The following is an 18,290-nucleotide window of genomic DNA, read 5'->3' on the forward strand; positions in this document are numbered from 1 at the left end:
TTCATTCGGTTGTTCAATGCATTCTTTTCCTGAAAAAAACATGACTCCCAAAATGATAATTTAAGAAAAAAAAATCACTTTCACCCTAACCTTGACATCTATGTGTTTCTCCCAATGCTGTTTTTTTCTTGTTATCTGTCAAAACTGTAGGTTAAGCACGATTAAGTTGTGTTGAGCAACTCTGAAAAAGTCACAGCACAGGTTTGAAAAAGTTATTTTAGGTCATCCTTTCATCAGATCATCTGCTATTACTAAGCTGATTTCTTCCTCTGGTTCTACTCAACTTTGGATAGTAAGTCATAAATCATCATATATTCATTTATCCATCAGGGACACTTACAGAAAGCACTGCTTTTTAAGTATTTCTTTCACTTTTAAAATAATTCTGAAATGCACAAACAATCCCTGTGCACTCCTTGCACACTGTCCATTCAGACACAGCAGACAGTTAACACTTTATGTAGTACAGAGCACAAAGAACAAGAGTGCAAAAATTCTTTGGGATCTATTTACCTACAGCTATATTTTAGGCTACTCCTCTCTCTACTTGAAACACTCCATTCCTGTTATGTGTCAAGGCAAAATCATCTAAGCTAAGCCACCAGTGCATTCTTAAAGTTAATTAAATAGTAAACCTTTAGAAACTGAACTATACAGTATATATCCCTTACTTAAAGCAGTTATACACTAAATGGTACTTTTGCAAAATTTCTAATAAAGAAAATCTATTTCACACAACTTTTCAATTAATATCTAGAATTTCAGTGAGAAGCAGAAATTGATTCTCTCAATCTCAAAGGATTATCACAACTGTGGGACAGCTAACTGGTGTAAGACTCTTGCTTGCCTAATACATCAAAGGAAATGTTTAAAAATACAAAAGCATGCAAGTAATGGAACTGCCTTCAAAGCAGTGAATAAAACGAAATACATGGAACACACTGAAAGGAGATTAAACAGTAAAGTATCCAAAACACTGGGCTTTGAATCTGAAAGGTGCTTCCCAGATTATCTCATCAACAGAAATTTCACCCAGATATTACTCAAACAGTGCTTGTCAAGCACCATTTTTACCAAGTCCCTGTGCAGAGCAGAACGATAAATTAGGGCAGGCAGAAAAATGTCTTAAACTGCTTGTTTAACATTTTGGTACCTCCAGAGACTACTCTGCCAAAGTTTCCTGATTCATCTTCCTTTTAAGGATAAACACATATTTACTTTCTGCTTCAAAACATGTTTTGTCAGTATTAGTATTTTCCTTTAAATTATTTTCACAGAAGTTGCAAAATGACCAACATTCCAGTACGGGCCAGGGAGTGGTATTTTTTCCAGCATTTTATGAATGCTCAGGTGCCTTTTATCATCAGAGTCACCACCAATGCCTTATTTATTGTATTCTGTTTCTCCTAACAGGGCATAGTATTACATAGAAAATACAAAGTTGCTGTCTGACCACTGACATATTACACTATGATACTAGTGTGAAATGCTACTTTGGTAGCATTTTTTTGACCACCCACCCATTACCAAGTCACTTTTTCATTTTGTTTTGAAAGGGACTGCTATGTTTTAAGCATAACAAAAACCTTAGCGCACAGGGTAACAGTACAATGGAGACAAGTAAAAGGAACTTTCCACCACAACATTCCAAAATGCTATTTTCTGAAGTAGATGTATCCCTAGTGAGTCATATAAAACCACATGAACCATTACCTAATTTTGCTTTGAGAATCTTAAACAGCATTCCACCTTAACACTTAAGACATACATTTAATTAATGAATTAATGCGTTTTGGGGTTTGAGGGAGGCATTTTCCTCTATTATCTTATAGAGACTCATTTCTACAGTAGGAATGAGTTTAGGGAATGAGTTTCTATAGTTTAGAATGAGTTTAGGGAGATATTCTGGTGGCAAAAACTCACTCATTTTCTGGAAAAAATTACTTATAAAGATGCTGTTACAAAAAACCCCAAACAACTCTACAGCAGGATAGATCACAAAACACAGCTGGTTCTTAGGAAAAAGACACAGTGCAGTTTTTGGAGAAGTCATTCTGTTGAAATCACAAAATCTCTTGTTTAAAAACAGATAATTAATGACAAATAGCAATATTCCTGAATGCATTTCCAGAAAGAAGAGACTTCTTAAAGATTCTATGGAGCATATTAAGATCTTTCACTTGTTTTATGTTAGTGACACTATCACCATCTCTCCTCATTTCTTCTCTGGTTAGGAAAAGATAAGTTTGTGTATTGAAAAGCAGAAGCTCTAAGAATTGATTGAGGTTTTTCACCATTCGCCTAAAGGGACAACTGCTCTCTCAGAAACTACTATGTAACTCTTCTAGAAAATAGCACACCGGATGATGCTATTAGAAATATGGGGATGCTGGCCAACTGTGCATTAGCAAAAATTGCACAGCAATCTGTTGCTCTCGGGAAGTGCTGAACCACCAAATATATTCCACTGAAAGCATATTGGCAGCTACAGAGTTTTATCAATAATGTTTTTGCTCCTATCAGCACAGAAATTACACCACTGGTTGGCCAGAAAAAAAGTTTTAGAAGCAAACCAAAAACTTTCTTTGACTGAGACAAGTACCCAAACAAGAGTAGAAAACACTCACCAGTCTAATTTTAGCTGCTAACATATAAATGACATAAAGACAAAGAGAAAGGTTCAAGAATTATCCAAAGCTTCATTCCTGTCATTACTGAGTGTTAAGGAAGAGAACCAGTAATCCCTTGTAAACTGCTGGAAGCAGGGCCCAGCTCACCAACAACCATCTGGTGACAGGTTCCCTATGCAAACCCCTCAATCCACAAGCTAATAATGAAGAGCTCTCACAAGACACAATTAGTTAAAAACTAATTGTTGAACAGGGCTAAGTCTACAGATCTCCAACACAAGAACGACATCCCATGCTTCCAGCTCTCATGCAGGGAGAGGGTACTGAGAACCCACAGACCTGCTGAGATCCCAGCCGTAGAAGATTGCTGAGCAATTATTCACCGGCTGAAATAATTACAAAAGAAATGATCAACTGTCTCTTTCAGCTTTGTTTAACCTAATCAAGGGGAACTGAGATATGGTGCAAGATCCACTGAAGACCTTTGAAGTAAGTAGGAAACAGGATAACAGAAAGAACCAGGATAAATCTGATTCACAAGCACTACCCTAATTGACCAACCTGCCAGTCCTGTTTTGCAGCTGCATTTGATGCAGCAGCTCACATGAAGAGATTGAAATGTTAAGGGTTAATGACTCAAAGAATCAGCCATGTGCAGAAGGTGATTTTAAGAAATCTTTAAGGGATGTTTATGGGTAAAGGAGGTGAATTTTATATAATTCACTCTTCTGAGTGGTACATACAGTTTTCTCACTGACCTTGGAAACAGGTAACTCAGAGAGAAACGGGGGGAAGATAGCTACATTATGCTATGATTTAAAATTATAGGGTATCTCAAACCAAACCCAAGACCTAAACTCACTTGGAATAATTCAACACTTTGACTCATTAATGTCAAAGAACTATAGATCTTAGGTGTGATTTCCAAGTTTGGCCACAAAATTCATGGCTAATAATGGAGGAAAGTGCTGCAAATGTCATAGACAAAACCTTACGGATTATATCAGGACACTCATTTGTTATTCAGACCACTAACATACAAATTTCACAAATAATTTAAAAAATGAATAGCATAAGATAAAAAAAAGACTGTAATTCATATAATTTCCAGACCATTCCAGGGCTCAGTTTTCTTCACATGTGAAATTTTTATTTAAAAATAAGATTTGTTGGGACAGAAGCAAATTACCATTCACCACTACTACACAGCTAAGAATCTTCAGACAGCCCTAAATATAAGAAAAAATGCTTTTCCTTCTAAATTTAAGAGTATGGTCTGTCCTTAAAGGTACAACCATTCAAGAAAAAAACTGTTTTGTTGCCATGATTTTCACTTTAACTAGCCTGTCAATTACACAATGCAAATAAGGTGAAAAAATTACCCACGTCTTTGTAACCTCATCTGCTTTATACAATAGAAACCAAGACATTGACTCATTATGATGGAGCACAAAATGCTGCAATTGCTCTAACGGAACTGGGCTGAACTCAGACACTTACAGCCACAACATTAAGCAACAATAAAATAAACTTGATTTAATTGGTATGCCTAGCACAATGTCATTTGTGTATATAATAAACAATGATAATGGGACAGCTACATAATCAAGATGAACTGAAGTATGCCTTGTGTTCCAATTAAGCAGCTTTTATTGTAAAAGTGTATATTAAACCAAGGCTACTCCACAGTGTCAACTTTAAACAACCTATGCTCATAATACACAAATATATATAATGTGGAGATAGTCAATGAGGGAAAAACTTGCTTTTCATACAACAAGCTTAACAATAACTCCAGCATATTTTTTTCAAATGGACTCAAAATGGTAAAACAATATTGAAAGTAATAAATATTTAAAATCATTTATGTCAAAAGCACAAGGAAACTTAAATGTGCATGATTTATTTCTTCAAACTCTAATTTTTAAATAATTTTAGATTCTAAAACCCAATCTTATAAATTCTCCAAATCCAAATAACAAGAATGAGTTGAAAAAAAAATTTTTAGAACTTACTAATATTCCTGAATTATAACCATTTCAGAGAATTTAAGAGCATAAGCAAGCATAATCCTTCCGGATTTCTGTAACATTTTTGATGTAGATTTATCACCTCTTAACGACAGAAAACTACAGTTTAGATGGCTACAACTGAGCTAGCTGTCTAGACTTCTTTTATGGGCAGAAACAGAGATTTCTAATGTTAAAAATAAGCCAAGTCATCTGTACATTTTGTGGTAAAGTCATGACCCAGAAACATTTGTTTCCCCCCATGGACTACAAAGAGTGTTAAGACGACTACATCAGATACACACACATGTACTGTGGACAGTCAACTGCTCTGAGATGAGCTGGTGCACCACAGGCAGCTAAAGCTGAGACCTTCAAAGACCTATTTAAGGTACATAACTAACAAGAGAAATTCTGCAAGGCTGAGAGTACCACCCCTTAAAAGGCGTTTGTAATTTTAGATCTTTTTGCTATCTCTAAGGGGAAAAAAAAAAAAAAAGCCTTCTAGAAGAAAACCCAAAAGTCATGGAAAAAGTTTGTGAGAATAACCTAGTGAACATATTAGAGTGCACACAATAGCAGACAGGTTCAAATAAAAGACATGAGAAACATCAAATACATTCAGAATTATATAAGCATAAAAAACCAGTTTGGCTCCTCAAAGTTTCTTTGCCTCACTCTTCAACAAGATCATTTGAAAATAATAAATTCAGCCTGAGTTTTACAGTAGTTTAAAACTGTGTATATATATTCTCCCTATTCTTCCTTTTGCACTCCTTTTTCTCCTCAAAAAGGCCCTTTTTATGTGTCACTCACAACAGTATTTAGTGAATCTGGCACACAGTACCATTACTATGTTTCTCTTTACTATTCTGACTACTAAAGAAACTAATGTGTTTCCAGAATAGAGAATTTATTCTACAAAACCTGCTGCTCAGAAATTAAAGTATAACTCAGTGGTGTAAATTTATCTATTCTTATGTCAGCACAGATTTCTTCTGCTACCAAAACAGAACTGTGCTCACTTAATCAGCTGTGTGTAAATCCACTTGGTTTGGGAACTGAGGATATACTTTTCATTAGAGCTTCGTGAGATGAAATTTATGAAACCATGAAATTCAGGCCCTCATTTTTTTACAAAGTTTCATATATGCTAATAATAATTACATAAAGAATAAATTTACAGCTGCCATTTGGACTGTGGAAAACAATCCCAGCCTTTACACACCATCAAGTTACAACAAGAAAGCAGCCCATAACTCCCCAGTTTTACCTATTGCTATGACTACAGTAGCTTTTGAATGCATAATTTCAAAGCGGAGTTAAAAAAAAAAAATGTAATCATCAAGAGTTTGGAGGATTATACAAAGACTATTTTGCTTATCTCCTCTTCCCATGTTTAAAATATAGTTACTAAAATATCACCATAATTTCCTTTCCAGTTTCACACTTTCAGGCTTTACCTGAACAATTCCATTTCCACAGGTTTTTAAACCTACAAGATCAGTATCTTTCAGTGATACTGATTCACTCAAGTAACCTTCCAGAATGCATCCACTGTATTTTAAAAACCTTAGTTTTGTGCTTCTTACTGAAATTTAAGACAGGCCGAAAGAAAGATGAGATTGTTCAGAAGAAAGGAAATGTTTCCAATAGAGGAGAAGGAAAAAAGGGAATACTGCTAGGAATCCAGCATACAGCATGGAATAAAGAATGAATCCTTACATACACAATAGCTACTAACAGAACTATACCCACATTTAAATAGGTAGTGTCTAAATAATAATTTATGAAGCACTGGAGCGAACCACAGAAGAGACTTGCCAAGGATTCACAGTGAAGTCCATAGACAAGTGCTTTTTTACACTTTAATCTGGCTCAACATCTAAACCACGAAGATGATCAGAAGGCTGGAGGACCTCTCCTCTGAATGCAGGTTGAGAGCATTGAGGTTGCTAAGCCTGGAGAAGAGAATGCTCCATTGTGCCTTTCAGCACCTAAAAGGTATTACAAGAAAGCTGGAGAGGGACTTTTACAAGTGCAAGACAAGAGGGAATGACTTTAAACTGAAAGACGGCACATTTAGATTAGATATTAGGAAGAAATTCTTTACTGTGAGGGTGATGAGACATTGGAACAGTGCCTGGAAAGCTGTGGAAATCTGTGCAAATCTTGGTTTTAGCTGGGACATTTTCTTTTTAGTAGCTGGTACAAAGCTGTGGATTTTGGATTTAGTATGAGAATGATGTTGATAACATGCAAATGTTTTGGCTAATGCTATATAGTGTTTACCCTAAGTCAAGGACTTTATGTCTCATGCTCTGCTACTGAGGAGCTGCACAGAAAGCTGGGAGGTGAGCAAGGCCAGGACAGGTGACCCAAACTGGTCAAAGGAATATTGGCATCTCTCTTCAGAAATGGGATAGACATTGGTGATCAGGAGCTGAGCAACTATCTTCATCACTTATTTCTCTTGGGTTCTGTTATTCTCCCTTCCTTTCCTAATGACAATTCTTCTTAATCATATTATAAGCATACTTAGTATTGCTTTTATAATATTTTATTTCAATTATTAAATTATACTTATCTCAACCAATTAGGTTTATTTTTTCTTTCTTTTTTTTATGACTATCCCCGCTGGGGTTGGGGGACTGAACAAAAAGGCTGTGTGGTACTTCGTTGCTAGCCAGGGTTAAACTCCATTGCTGGAACTGTTCAAGACAAGGATGGATTGGATTTTGAGCAACCTGGTCTAGTGGAAGGTGTCCCTGCCCATAGCATAAGGGTGGGAATTAGATAATCTTTAAGGACCTAGAACTCCAGGTCACTCTGTAATGATAGAGTATTAATCATTACTTTCTTCTGTCAGTCAATGAGAAAAAATTCAAGTGACTAAGCCCTATGATTTCTGAATTCCTAAGGTCACTCACCAGAAACTACCATTTCAATTCATTAACATTACAAATAATCAAGTAAAAATATTGATAACTTTGATAATTCTTTGATATTGTATTGTATCTATTTATTCACACAATTTTTTTTTCTTTTTTTTACAGGAGCACTAACAACATTAATTGAATCCCAGGATCCATCCAAGAAAACTTCACAACAGCAGTGTTTTTCCTTGTGACTTAGGTGAAATGGACAGGAGAAAACTTCAGATTTATAACTTATAAAAAAGACAGACATGTAATAAATAGTTGATAGTCTTCATTATTAATAACCAAAGCAGTGCAGCTTTCGTAAGAAGGCTCCCATTTCCTCCCAGATTAACTCAACTTTTCGTCAGGAACCCACTCTTTGATCACCTGGGGCTGCCCACGAAGGCCTCCCGCAGGCGGACGAGGCAGGCGTCCCAGTGGAACCAGGTGGTTGTTCCAGGGGAACGAGGAGCACCGTCCGAAGCAGCCCTGGGCACAGAGTTTGCACATGAGGGATGTCCCCAGAGGCCACTGACACCGCTGGGTGGGGGCATCTCCCGGGCCCGGTGCTCTCCTCTGGGAGCCCTCTCCCATCCTCCCTCACAGCCTCCCCGGCAACCCCGACAGCCTCGCGCTCCGTCCCACCTGCAGCGGCGGCGGCCGCGCCGCGGGGCTCCATGGCCCGGGGCCGGAACGCGACCTCTCCGCCGCCGCCGCGGCCAGGCACAGTCCCGGCCCCGCGGCGCGGTGCTGGCAGCTGCTCGGTGCGGGCCCTTCGCTCTCGCTCGTGTTTATCTGGGCCGAACACGGCTCTGCCCTGCGGGAGTCGGCAGAGCCCGCCGAGTCGCGGGCCTCGCTTCCCGCTGTCGGGGCTGCAGTGAGAGGGAAGTGCGAAGACCAGCTGACTTCACAAGCCGCCTCAGTCGGGAAGGTGCTGGAAGGGGGAAGCCATGGAACCCCGCAGGAGACATGTGAAGGCCCCTGGTGCTTCCGCCCGGGAAGGAAGGGAGCGGAGCTGTGGGCAGGCTTGTAGCGAACGTGGCCTGCCTGTCCCAGCCCTGGAGTCCGGCCACACGCTGGGCCTCCGGGGTCACTCGGAACCATCCCCTGTGCTTTCACACTTCTTCGTGCTATAAATCGCATGAAGGTCTCTCAGAGTGTTTTGCTGATTAACTTACGCTTCTTTAGACTTTTCTTACCTAAAATATAGCCCCATATTAGCGACTGCGCAGAAAATTAACTGTATCCCAGCCAGAACCAGCACAGTATCTTAAGAGGAAATAGGATCATGAAACTAAAGAACCATATTTCTATAACACTGGATTGGAAATAGAATCTGCCTTTTAGTGGAAACTCCGTGAGCCAAGCTCACCAGTTGAGAAATTATCGTGAAAAACTGTGTTCTCTATACAAACTGTGCTGAGGAGGCTGGATTAAGGCTTGTCCAGAAATGGAGTCTATAGAGGCCTAGACTCATAGAATCATTTTGGCTGGAAAAGACCTTTAAGATCATGGATCCCAACCATTAACTCAGCACTTCCAAGTCCACCACTCAATCATGTCCCTCAGTGCCACATCTACACATCTTTTAAATACTTTCTGAGGTGGTGGCTCCACCACTTCCCAGGGAAGTCTGTTCTAATGCTTGACAGCCTGAAGAAAATTTTTACTAATACTTGGTTGAGGAGGCTGAGGACAGAGGATGGAAGAGATAAGAAATGAATAATGAAGTCAGATGCATTAGGTGCAATTAGGCTTATCACAATGTATCAAGTTTTTAAGTAGAGAGGGGGTCAGTCTTTCTGAACACAGAAATATTCAGATGTAACAAAAAATACACACTTTTAAAACCCTCATACCCATTTCTTGGATAATCTAAGCAGCATAATTTTTATCATATTCTTTTCTTTAAAAAAATATTTTTTTTATCAATATACATTGTGGAAAATTTCTGAGCTAATAAACATTTTCTTTTTTTTTTTTTAATTTTGAAATATTTACCTCCCGAATGACAGAAAACTGTTTACACATTGAAACTTTTATTTTAGACTTCAAATGATAAAAATAAAATACATGGAATAAGTTAGCATTTTCATTCTGACAGTACTACTCATTCCTCAGTGAAACTTAAGGAAAAAAATAACAAAACATTCTTCAGTTTTCTATAAAAGTGACATATCAGCAGGTATGCTATCATTTTCTGTGCATCTTTTGTGCATGTAAGTGATACAGATGCTTTGCAAACTGGACCCTCATTATGTAGACTGGAACATCCATGTTTTCATATAATCTTCTAAGACTGAAATAAAAGATTCAGAGACATCAGTCTGCAAACCTGTCACTGGTATACAGAGACCTGAACCTAAAAAGTAGAATTACGCAGGGGAAATATTATTACTGCTCTAAAAAAGAAAGTGGCTTTGCTTTTTCTGAGAGTACCTGTTCTCCTTCCAATTGTAGGCGTATTGAGAGGCACCTAAAAATCTTGAGGCCTTCTACCATTAGGCTGCCTGGAGGGATGTTTTTCACGTTATTGCTTTGTACTTAAACTATATAAATTAAAGGAGTATAAATTCAATTTTAGATTCACATTTCCCTTTTTTTTATATATTTTTTTTAATATGGAGCTAGTAGTAGTTAGAAGGAATGTTTCTTCAAATTATAAAGTTACTGTGCACAACTTTCAGAATACCAACCAAAGTACAACTTACTACAGTTCTTAGGTTTGCTTTTGAAATAAGTTGAAGCATCCCAGTATTTTCAAGGTGGAAAAAAGCTGCACCCCCACCATTAACAGAGCATCTCTAACAACTTATTTTTCATCTGAAACCAGCAAAATCTGGGCACAATCAGCTGCAGAATCACTGAGATGTGTGTTCCTGTTCTATTGAACACTTTTCAAAAATAATGTGTAGAACTTACATTAACTTTATTCTGTGAGTGTTCCCAGTGTTTGCATAGAATCATAGAATCATTAAGGCTGGAAAAGACCTTCAAAATCATCAAGTGCAATCTTTGACTGATCAGCACACTCTTATTTAGACCATGGCACTGAGTGCCACATCCAGTTATTTCTGGAACACCTCCAGGGACAGTGACTCCCTCACCTCTCTAGGCAGCTCATTCCAATGCTTGACCACCATTTCAGTGAAGAGTTTCTTTGTGATGTCCAAGCAGCATAATCTAACATTGCTTTTTCATAAAGAAACAATGTGTATATGCACATGTATTGGTGTATGGTGCAAATTTATGTTATATCCAATGAATATAAAATAAGCTATCAAAACCTGGGGGGATTAGCACTGCATGGAATCTCAAGTGAAACAACAGTGAAATGAAGCTTCAGTTTGAATTAAGCAGTTTGCAGTTTGTGAAGGAAGCTGATTCTACTAGTTGCACATAAATTCTTTTGATCTTTTTATGAATATGTCTTTTGATCTCAAGAACAGTCAAAGGATATCTTTGAGGCAAAAGGTCATACAAAATAATTAGCTGTTTTTGTTATTAATTAAACATAAAAACAGTGAGGTGTTTAATCACATAAGAGGTCATGAGCTCTTAGTATTTGACCTGAATGCTGAATGATTTCAAACAACTGAGTAGTTAACTAAGAACAAACTTAAAAAACACAGGCATCAATGAGTTGTTAAAAGTGAATGGATTACATTACTGTCAAACAGGCATGCCCCCTCTTAATGGATGGTTACAGTATCAGCAACAATTTGAGCATGGAATAATATATTTTCATTTGGAGAACTACAGTCTGTCAGAATTTATAAGACATCTTTATATTTTAATGAATGTCTATTTACCTGAGAACTGGAAGTGTCTGAAAACATATATGAAACATGCTGTCTCAGCTATCAAAGCTGCAAATTTGTAGCTGGGGAGGGGAAACAGATTTTTAAAAAGCAAGTTTTTAAAAAGCATGTGAAAATCATGAGCAGGAACGTCAAAATCTACTCATTTGAGCCTTTCATGTGTTTCAGTGCTATATTTAATTAAAAATAAAAAAAATTTGGCATCATAATTCTTCATTACTCAGCATCAAGCTGTTTTCAAAACAGAATATAATGTGTTTGTGATGGCTCTATTTTTCCTATGTAATTCTGATGGAACCAATGTGGCTGAAGTGGTCCCTCTGAGCATAATCTGCAATTCTAAATGAATCCATCTGATCCAGGATGTTCAGTGAGTTATGCAATGGCATCTTTTTTTCTGTTCAGAAACAAAGCATTATCATCAGGAAAAAAGGATCACATTTCAGTGTCTGATGCAATGACAATCTTGTTCTATAAAACAATATAAAAATTTAGACATGATATGAGAAGAACAGGGAAACTAAAAATCTTGCTACTGTTTATAGGCATCATACCATCTCTCATGAATAGATACTTTATAGTGCTTTGTCATCAGCTAAAAATTAATGACAACAGATCCCATTCCTTTCTATTCAGTATATCCTAAGGAAAGATAAAACCTTTCCCTCAAAGAATTTCACTGTCTGGAAATCAGTACAGAAAGACTCTTACTTCGCTGGGTAAGAAAAATGATAAAAGCATGTTACCAAGTAATCAGAATGATCCTTAAAAATTAATGTGACAGTATAGCAGATAATTTTCTGCATTTACATTTCAGCATTAATCTAAGAGTAACAAAAAAGTGTTGCAAGACTATCCTTCTATACAGCAACAGACATCTGAGAAGAAAGAAGAATTAGTGTAAGAACATATAAAGAGTTTTCATTTAATTTTAATTTAATTTAATTTAGTACTTTTTATTGTATTTCCACAAGGTTTTCTTCATGAGGTTCATAAAAATGCAAAGAAGCAAACAAGTAATTTATATAGCTGTCCTAGGATATAAAAAATACAAGTTACACTTCTGAACACAGAACTTTAACCAAACAACATCTGAGCAGTCCTTGCTAACTGCCTTATAATATAGAAAATTGAGTGCATTGAAATATCCACATTATTGTGATTGAATCCTGAGACATTTTGATTACCATTCCTCTGTGCAAGCATGCGGTGTCAGCTGAATCATGGGTTGCAACGTCTATTTCTTTCTCTTGACTCAGATGGGTCAGGCATAAATTTTGATGAAATGAGTTTCATTTCCTGGAACATAGTGACTTAATTACACTTCACACACTAGAAGGGCCAGGTGAGCACTTGAGACACAATAGTCATGCTATTGCTTCTTGCACCTCACTTGTCTAACCATCTTAGACCTTGAAGTACACAGAGTAAATTCTTTTCTTGCGGTAGTTTACACCTTGTTTCCCAAAGGAGCATTGCACCCAGCAATCACAGTGGTGTTCTGGGAGAGATTTGTCTCAATATGTTTTGCCAAAAATGCTCTGCTTTGGGTGAAATTAAAAGTGTTTAGGCTACAGGGAGCTATAATAAAGTGAAAGAGTAATTACCAGGAAGGAAGATGAGGGCTCTGGTTTTGATTCCTTGATCCACGTAGCATGTGTTTTTCTTTAGACACAACTGAAATTTGCTCTATTTTCAGATAAGAAATCAAATTACCTTCATTTGAGGAATTATATATGATACCACATGACATGCAAATGTGGTACTTTGAGACATGGTTTAGTGGCGGACTTGGCAGTGTTGGGTGAATTGTTGGACTCAGTGATCTGGGAGGTATTTTCCAATAATTCCTAATGCTTTTATGATCCTGTGCTGTCTCATCCAAAGAGTTATTCCTTTGATGGAAGAGTAATAGCAGTGTTGTCTTGGTGATTGTCTTACTTAAAGTGGGACATAGGGCTGACTAGACACCTTCTAGAAGTTCTTTCAAACCAAACCAGGCAACTGAACCAAACCAAACCAAACCAAACCAAACCAAACCAAACCAAACCAAACCAAACCAAATTCAGTGTTCTGCTCTGACATTCTCCCTGACCACCTGAAGATTGACTGTAACCTGGTGGATTGGGCTGCAATGTAAAAGAGATGGGCTGTAACACTGACACAGATGTAAAAGGAATTTGTGTGTGCCAGCCCTCTGACTACTGAGTTATTGGACAGAAACTGGTTAGCATAGCTATTATCCGTATTTTGTAATTATTTAAGTAGTCCAGATATAAAATCACAGGAGAGTTTTTGGAGGTTGTCAGCCATGTGTGGATATATGTGCTCTGATCTACACCAAAGGAAATAGCATGTGGTCTGGCAGTCTTACACACAGGTAAGATTTTTGATTTATGCAAGAATCTTCCCCATGCCATCTGCCTTTGCCAATTCCATCCCTCTTAGGATCCTTGGCAGCAGTGCTTTGAAGTCTCCTGCTAAAAAATTCCATAATCTTTGCACTGCATAGCAACATGGAAGCTGTTTTATCGACCTGTGCTATATTGTGGCACAGTCATGGTCATGCCCTGGCATGTCAGGCTGGCTGCATATATAAGTAGTACATAATAAATCTATTAATATAGGCTGTGCAGTCCAGTTTAGTCTTCAAAGTTATGCTAATGTCCTTCCTCAAAGCGACCATACTGTACTGCTCTTGTAGGCGAGGAGAGGGAGTGCCATCTGCTCAACCATGTAATTGTCACCATTTCATTCACTTAAAACTAATTTTGTCAGTTTCCTCTAATTGTAAATACGTCCGACTGAATTTAACAGGCTTAAACCATTAATTCATTCGTTTTTCCTTGTGCAAAATGTAGGCTTCAGGTTAATATTAAAAATGTAGACTCTTGAAGCCCAGAATTCCTTGTATCTGGCAACTGTGTAAAGAAGACTGGAAAAGAAAAAAACACTCTTCATAAAAACTTAAATATTTTAGACTAGTAAAAGGAATTTCTAAATCAAATGCTGTATAAATAGAATAGGTCATGTCTAGAGGTATCCATATACAAATATATATAAATATACATGGTTTTAGACAGATGGATAGGTACACAGCTGACAAGAGGACCAGATTGTGGTAAAGAAACAGAGATAGTATTTTCATTTATCTGATGAATATGTTTCAACTATAACAATAGGTAATTCTGACAGATCAAGGTAGCTGTAATCAATACTGTACCTGCTTCAAATCTCTTAACCTGTTCTTTGTTTGGCTTTAGACACTCATCAGGGAAGGGCCATGGACTGACATAAATCCTTTCTCCCAGCAGCTGGGCTGTTGCTTCAGAGAAGAAGAGCATTGCTTACAGCAAGAGTGGGTCACATTACCATGCTCATTATAAACTGATGGTGATAGACAAATGTGAGCACCAGTAAGAACAAATGAAGATGTCATTTAAAAGTTGCATGATGTGACTCAAATGATACAATTTAAAATTCAAATCAGTCTGTACAAGTTATGATCTCATGCAGCTGTCCAGAAATCTGAAAGTCCATATGTGGGACTCAAGTTACACATTAGAACTAGAAAGATTGGGCTGTGTATATTTTAAGGGGAGAAAATTGCATGTTCCCATAAGTTGCTACAAATACCCATTCCATAGGAGGTTTTAAGAGGTAATCACCCATCTGCCAAAATATCTGTGTTGTCTTTAATCATGTTTCTGTTGAATGAGTAGAAAACATCAGAAAAAATATAAAGAAACCCAAAGCAACACACCTCCTCTCCCCCCAGAAAAACAAAATTATTCCAGGATTTCCAAACCCTGCAGTTATGAAGAAAATGATTGAAAAGAATTGTCTGCAATAAAAGTGAACCAAAATTTTATCACATGTATAATTTTGAGACTAGTCATAGTTGTCATGTCTTACAGCAAAATAAAACCCATATTAAAGGGAAGGACTCTTCACTTAGATCTGTGGAAACTACTGTATAGGTATAGTTCATAAAATGAACTAAATTCACTTCTAACTAAGTTGTATTTAGTTTACTTCTAACTAAATTGTAGACTTTTGTTGAAATAATTCATTGTTTGATCTTTCTGTTATGTTATGTAAAATAAATGCACAGTTCTTCATTTTGACTGTGACATTCATTTGCTCTCTACTGTAAGCTTGATTGATTGTATAAATTCTTGTCTCAAGGATTTAGGAAACAATGAAAGCAGCAACTCAGCAGAGTGAAATCCTTATGTAGGTTACTTGGATAATTCATATCTGAGAATAAAGAAATATGAGTTCTGTGGAGTACATATGATACTTGATATATGTGCTTTATATATAATTTCCTTAAGGTCTGTAAGAAAATTAAATTGAAGTTTAATCAGAAGTTTTGCTCTGCACTGATCTGTGAGAACCTAAAGTGAAATTGGATGAAGTGTATTTATGGAGATGATCTTCTTGTATTCCCACGAACCTTGCATTTGGAGAGGAGTTGTTTTACAATAGCTTTCATAATTTTTATTTCTACTTCAACTCTAATATTTTATTTATGCTTTATTCCCATATCCAGCACACAGATATGTCCATGAATGCATTAGAGCCATGCACATATGAATATAATTCTCTCAAGAGAAAATGTGGCTTTCAATAAATATGCAATGTGGCACATTTGTGACCAGGGCAGGCAGTTCTAAGAGGCATGACTTGGTTATTTCAAAACGAGATTTCTTCAAACATGCCAAAGGAGGTTGTTATATGTCAAGATATAATTATAGATATATAGCTATATATAGACATATGTCTAGATATGTTATATGTCAAGGTTATATGTCAAGATAAAAGCTACATGAGCTGGAGTGTAAAAAAACTTTTTTCAAAGTATTCAGAAATCTGTTTGTTTGTATTCCATACCTCAGAACTAGCCAGACTGAATTTTTATTACGCTTTGATAATAATTTATAGTTTGGTAATGAACAAACATGAACTATATTAGCACAACAGATCAGGTTCTTAAACCTCTAAATGTCATAATAGAAATTAAATACCTTCTTGACCAGAACTGTGGCCATCACAAGTGAGGTTCTAGTAAAAAAATAAATAAATTCCCCTTTGTTTCCTCATTTGAAATATTCAGTTATGTAGCCCTCAGAACACTATTCCTTGCTATTAAATGTCTTCAGATATTTAAAATGCTTCAGCTTTTAAATGCCTCAGACTGTCCAGAGTTTTTGAAGTACTGTCAAAATTTAAAGAAATGTATGCTGCCACTGGCATTTCTTCATATGCTAAGAAACTCTCTGTTCCTCATAAGGAATTACTTCTACACTTGTTTTCAGGGGTAAAAGTTGTTCTGCCAATATTCATGAAGACGAGCTTGTCCTTGCTACTTACATTTTATTTGTGGAAAACGGATCAGATAGACTGCCTGAATGCTCTGGGAGTTAGTTCAGTTTAAAGTCAATACTGAGCCAAAAAGATGGTCCCAATGTCCCACAGATCATTCCTTAGACTGTCAATCAATACGTTTCACCTGGACCTCTCTAAGTCAAGTAGCAAGTAATACCAAGAAGGGAAACACACATTGGAAACATAATGAACACCTCAGTGGGACCAAGGGTCTATCTAGCCCAGTTTTGTCTCTCATACAGTGCAGTGGGAAAGGCTGTTAGAATGTTTTTCTGGAGTTTGCTTGCTGGCATGTATTTTCTCCATTGTGGGCTGTTTCAGCTTGTAGACACTGTTGAGCTCTTCATTACTGCTGTAAACTATCATCCTTCATTCCTGGTCAGTATTTTTTTCCTGTGCTGCGTCCAGCTCTGGGGACCTCAGGATGAGAAAGACATGAACCTATTGAAGCAAGCCCAGAGGAAGCCACTTCTAAGATGATTAGAGAGATGGAGCACCTCACCTATGAGGAAAGGCTGAAAGAATTTGGTTTATTCAGCCTGGTAAAGAGAACACTTTGAGGTGACCTAATTGGAGCCTTACAGTATACAAAGCAAGCCTACAAGAAAGACAGAGAGGGACTTTTTATAAGGGCTTGTATCAATTGGACAAGGGGGAATGGATTCATACTAAAAGAGAGTAGGTTTAGATTAGATATCAGAAGGAAGTTGTTTCCTGTGAAAGTGGTGAGGCACTGGAACAGGTTGCCCAGGGAAGTTGAAGATGCCTCATCAAAGTCAAGTTGGATGGGGCTCTGAGCACCCAGCCTGGTCTAGTGAGGTGTGTCCCAGCACATGGCAGGGGGGCTGGAACTAGATGATCTTTAAGGTCCCCTCCAACCCAGACTATTCTATAATCTTCTGATTCTATGGTTCTTCTGTTTTGCTTGTAACTTTTTGGTAAGAATGTGCCATTGCTTCAATTTCATAGAACAGAGTAACACAGGAGATCAACCATAGAGGGAGATAACTAAACTTTTGTCTCTGGCTTCTCTACTAGCACCCTATTGAATAAAGTCAGTTATCCTATTTGACCCATGTGATTAAGAAAAATACTGATGATCAACTAACTTGGACTTCAGTGTTGCCAACTTTTTTTAACCTAGTTTCTTTCACAGATGTTCATTTATTTAGCTTTCTTCAGTGTCGTAATATTTGTTTCCAAGATCATCCACTAGGTTTTCTTCTTGTCTGTTATGTTCAAAGAATAAACGCAATTTATACATATAGTCTTTACTAATATAAATGTTTTTTTTGTTCCAAGTGTTATTGATCATAGTGTCTTGATCATAATAAAGATGATTTCAGCTAATTATCCACAGGAGATAAGTCACGTGATAGCCACTGGAGACTCCATTAGCAGAAAATACCAAACCATTTTAAGTTTAGATAGTAAGAGTAAGAACAACAGTAAGATGAAACTGTCTTCAATAAAGCAAAAAGGAGGAGTTCAATAGCTGACAGAGAACTTGAAGCAACA

General features: G+C 37.2%; 1 protein-coding gene across 1 annotated transcript in view; it reads right to left on the bottom strand.

Moving 5' to 3' along the window:
* The window catches only part of MEI4 (meiotic double-stranded break formation protein 4), a 71,060-nt gene extending 62,606 nt beyond the window's left edge, over positions 1-8,454 (bottom strand). Inside the window, exon 1 of the mRNA XM_015621532.3 lies at positions 8,206-8,454. Within this exon, the coding sequence (XP_015477018.1) occupies positions 8,206-8,239 (34 nt within the window). The 5' untranslated portion in view covers positions 8,240-8,454. The remainder of the gene's footprint in view (positions 1-8,205) is intronic.
* Positions 8,455-18,290: the final 9,836 nt, after the last annotated feature.

Source organism: Parus major, chromosome 3, assembly GCF_001522545.3.
Source record: "Parus major isolate Abel chromosome 3, Parus_major1.1, whole genome shotgun sequence".
Lineage (NCBI taxonomy): Eukaryota > Metazoa > Chordata > Aves > Passeriformes > Paridae > Parus > Parus major.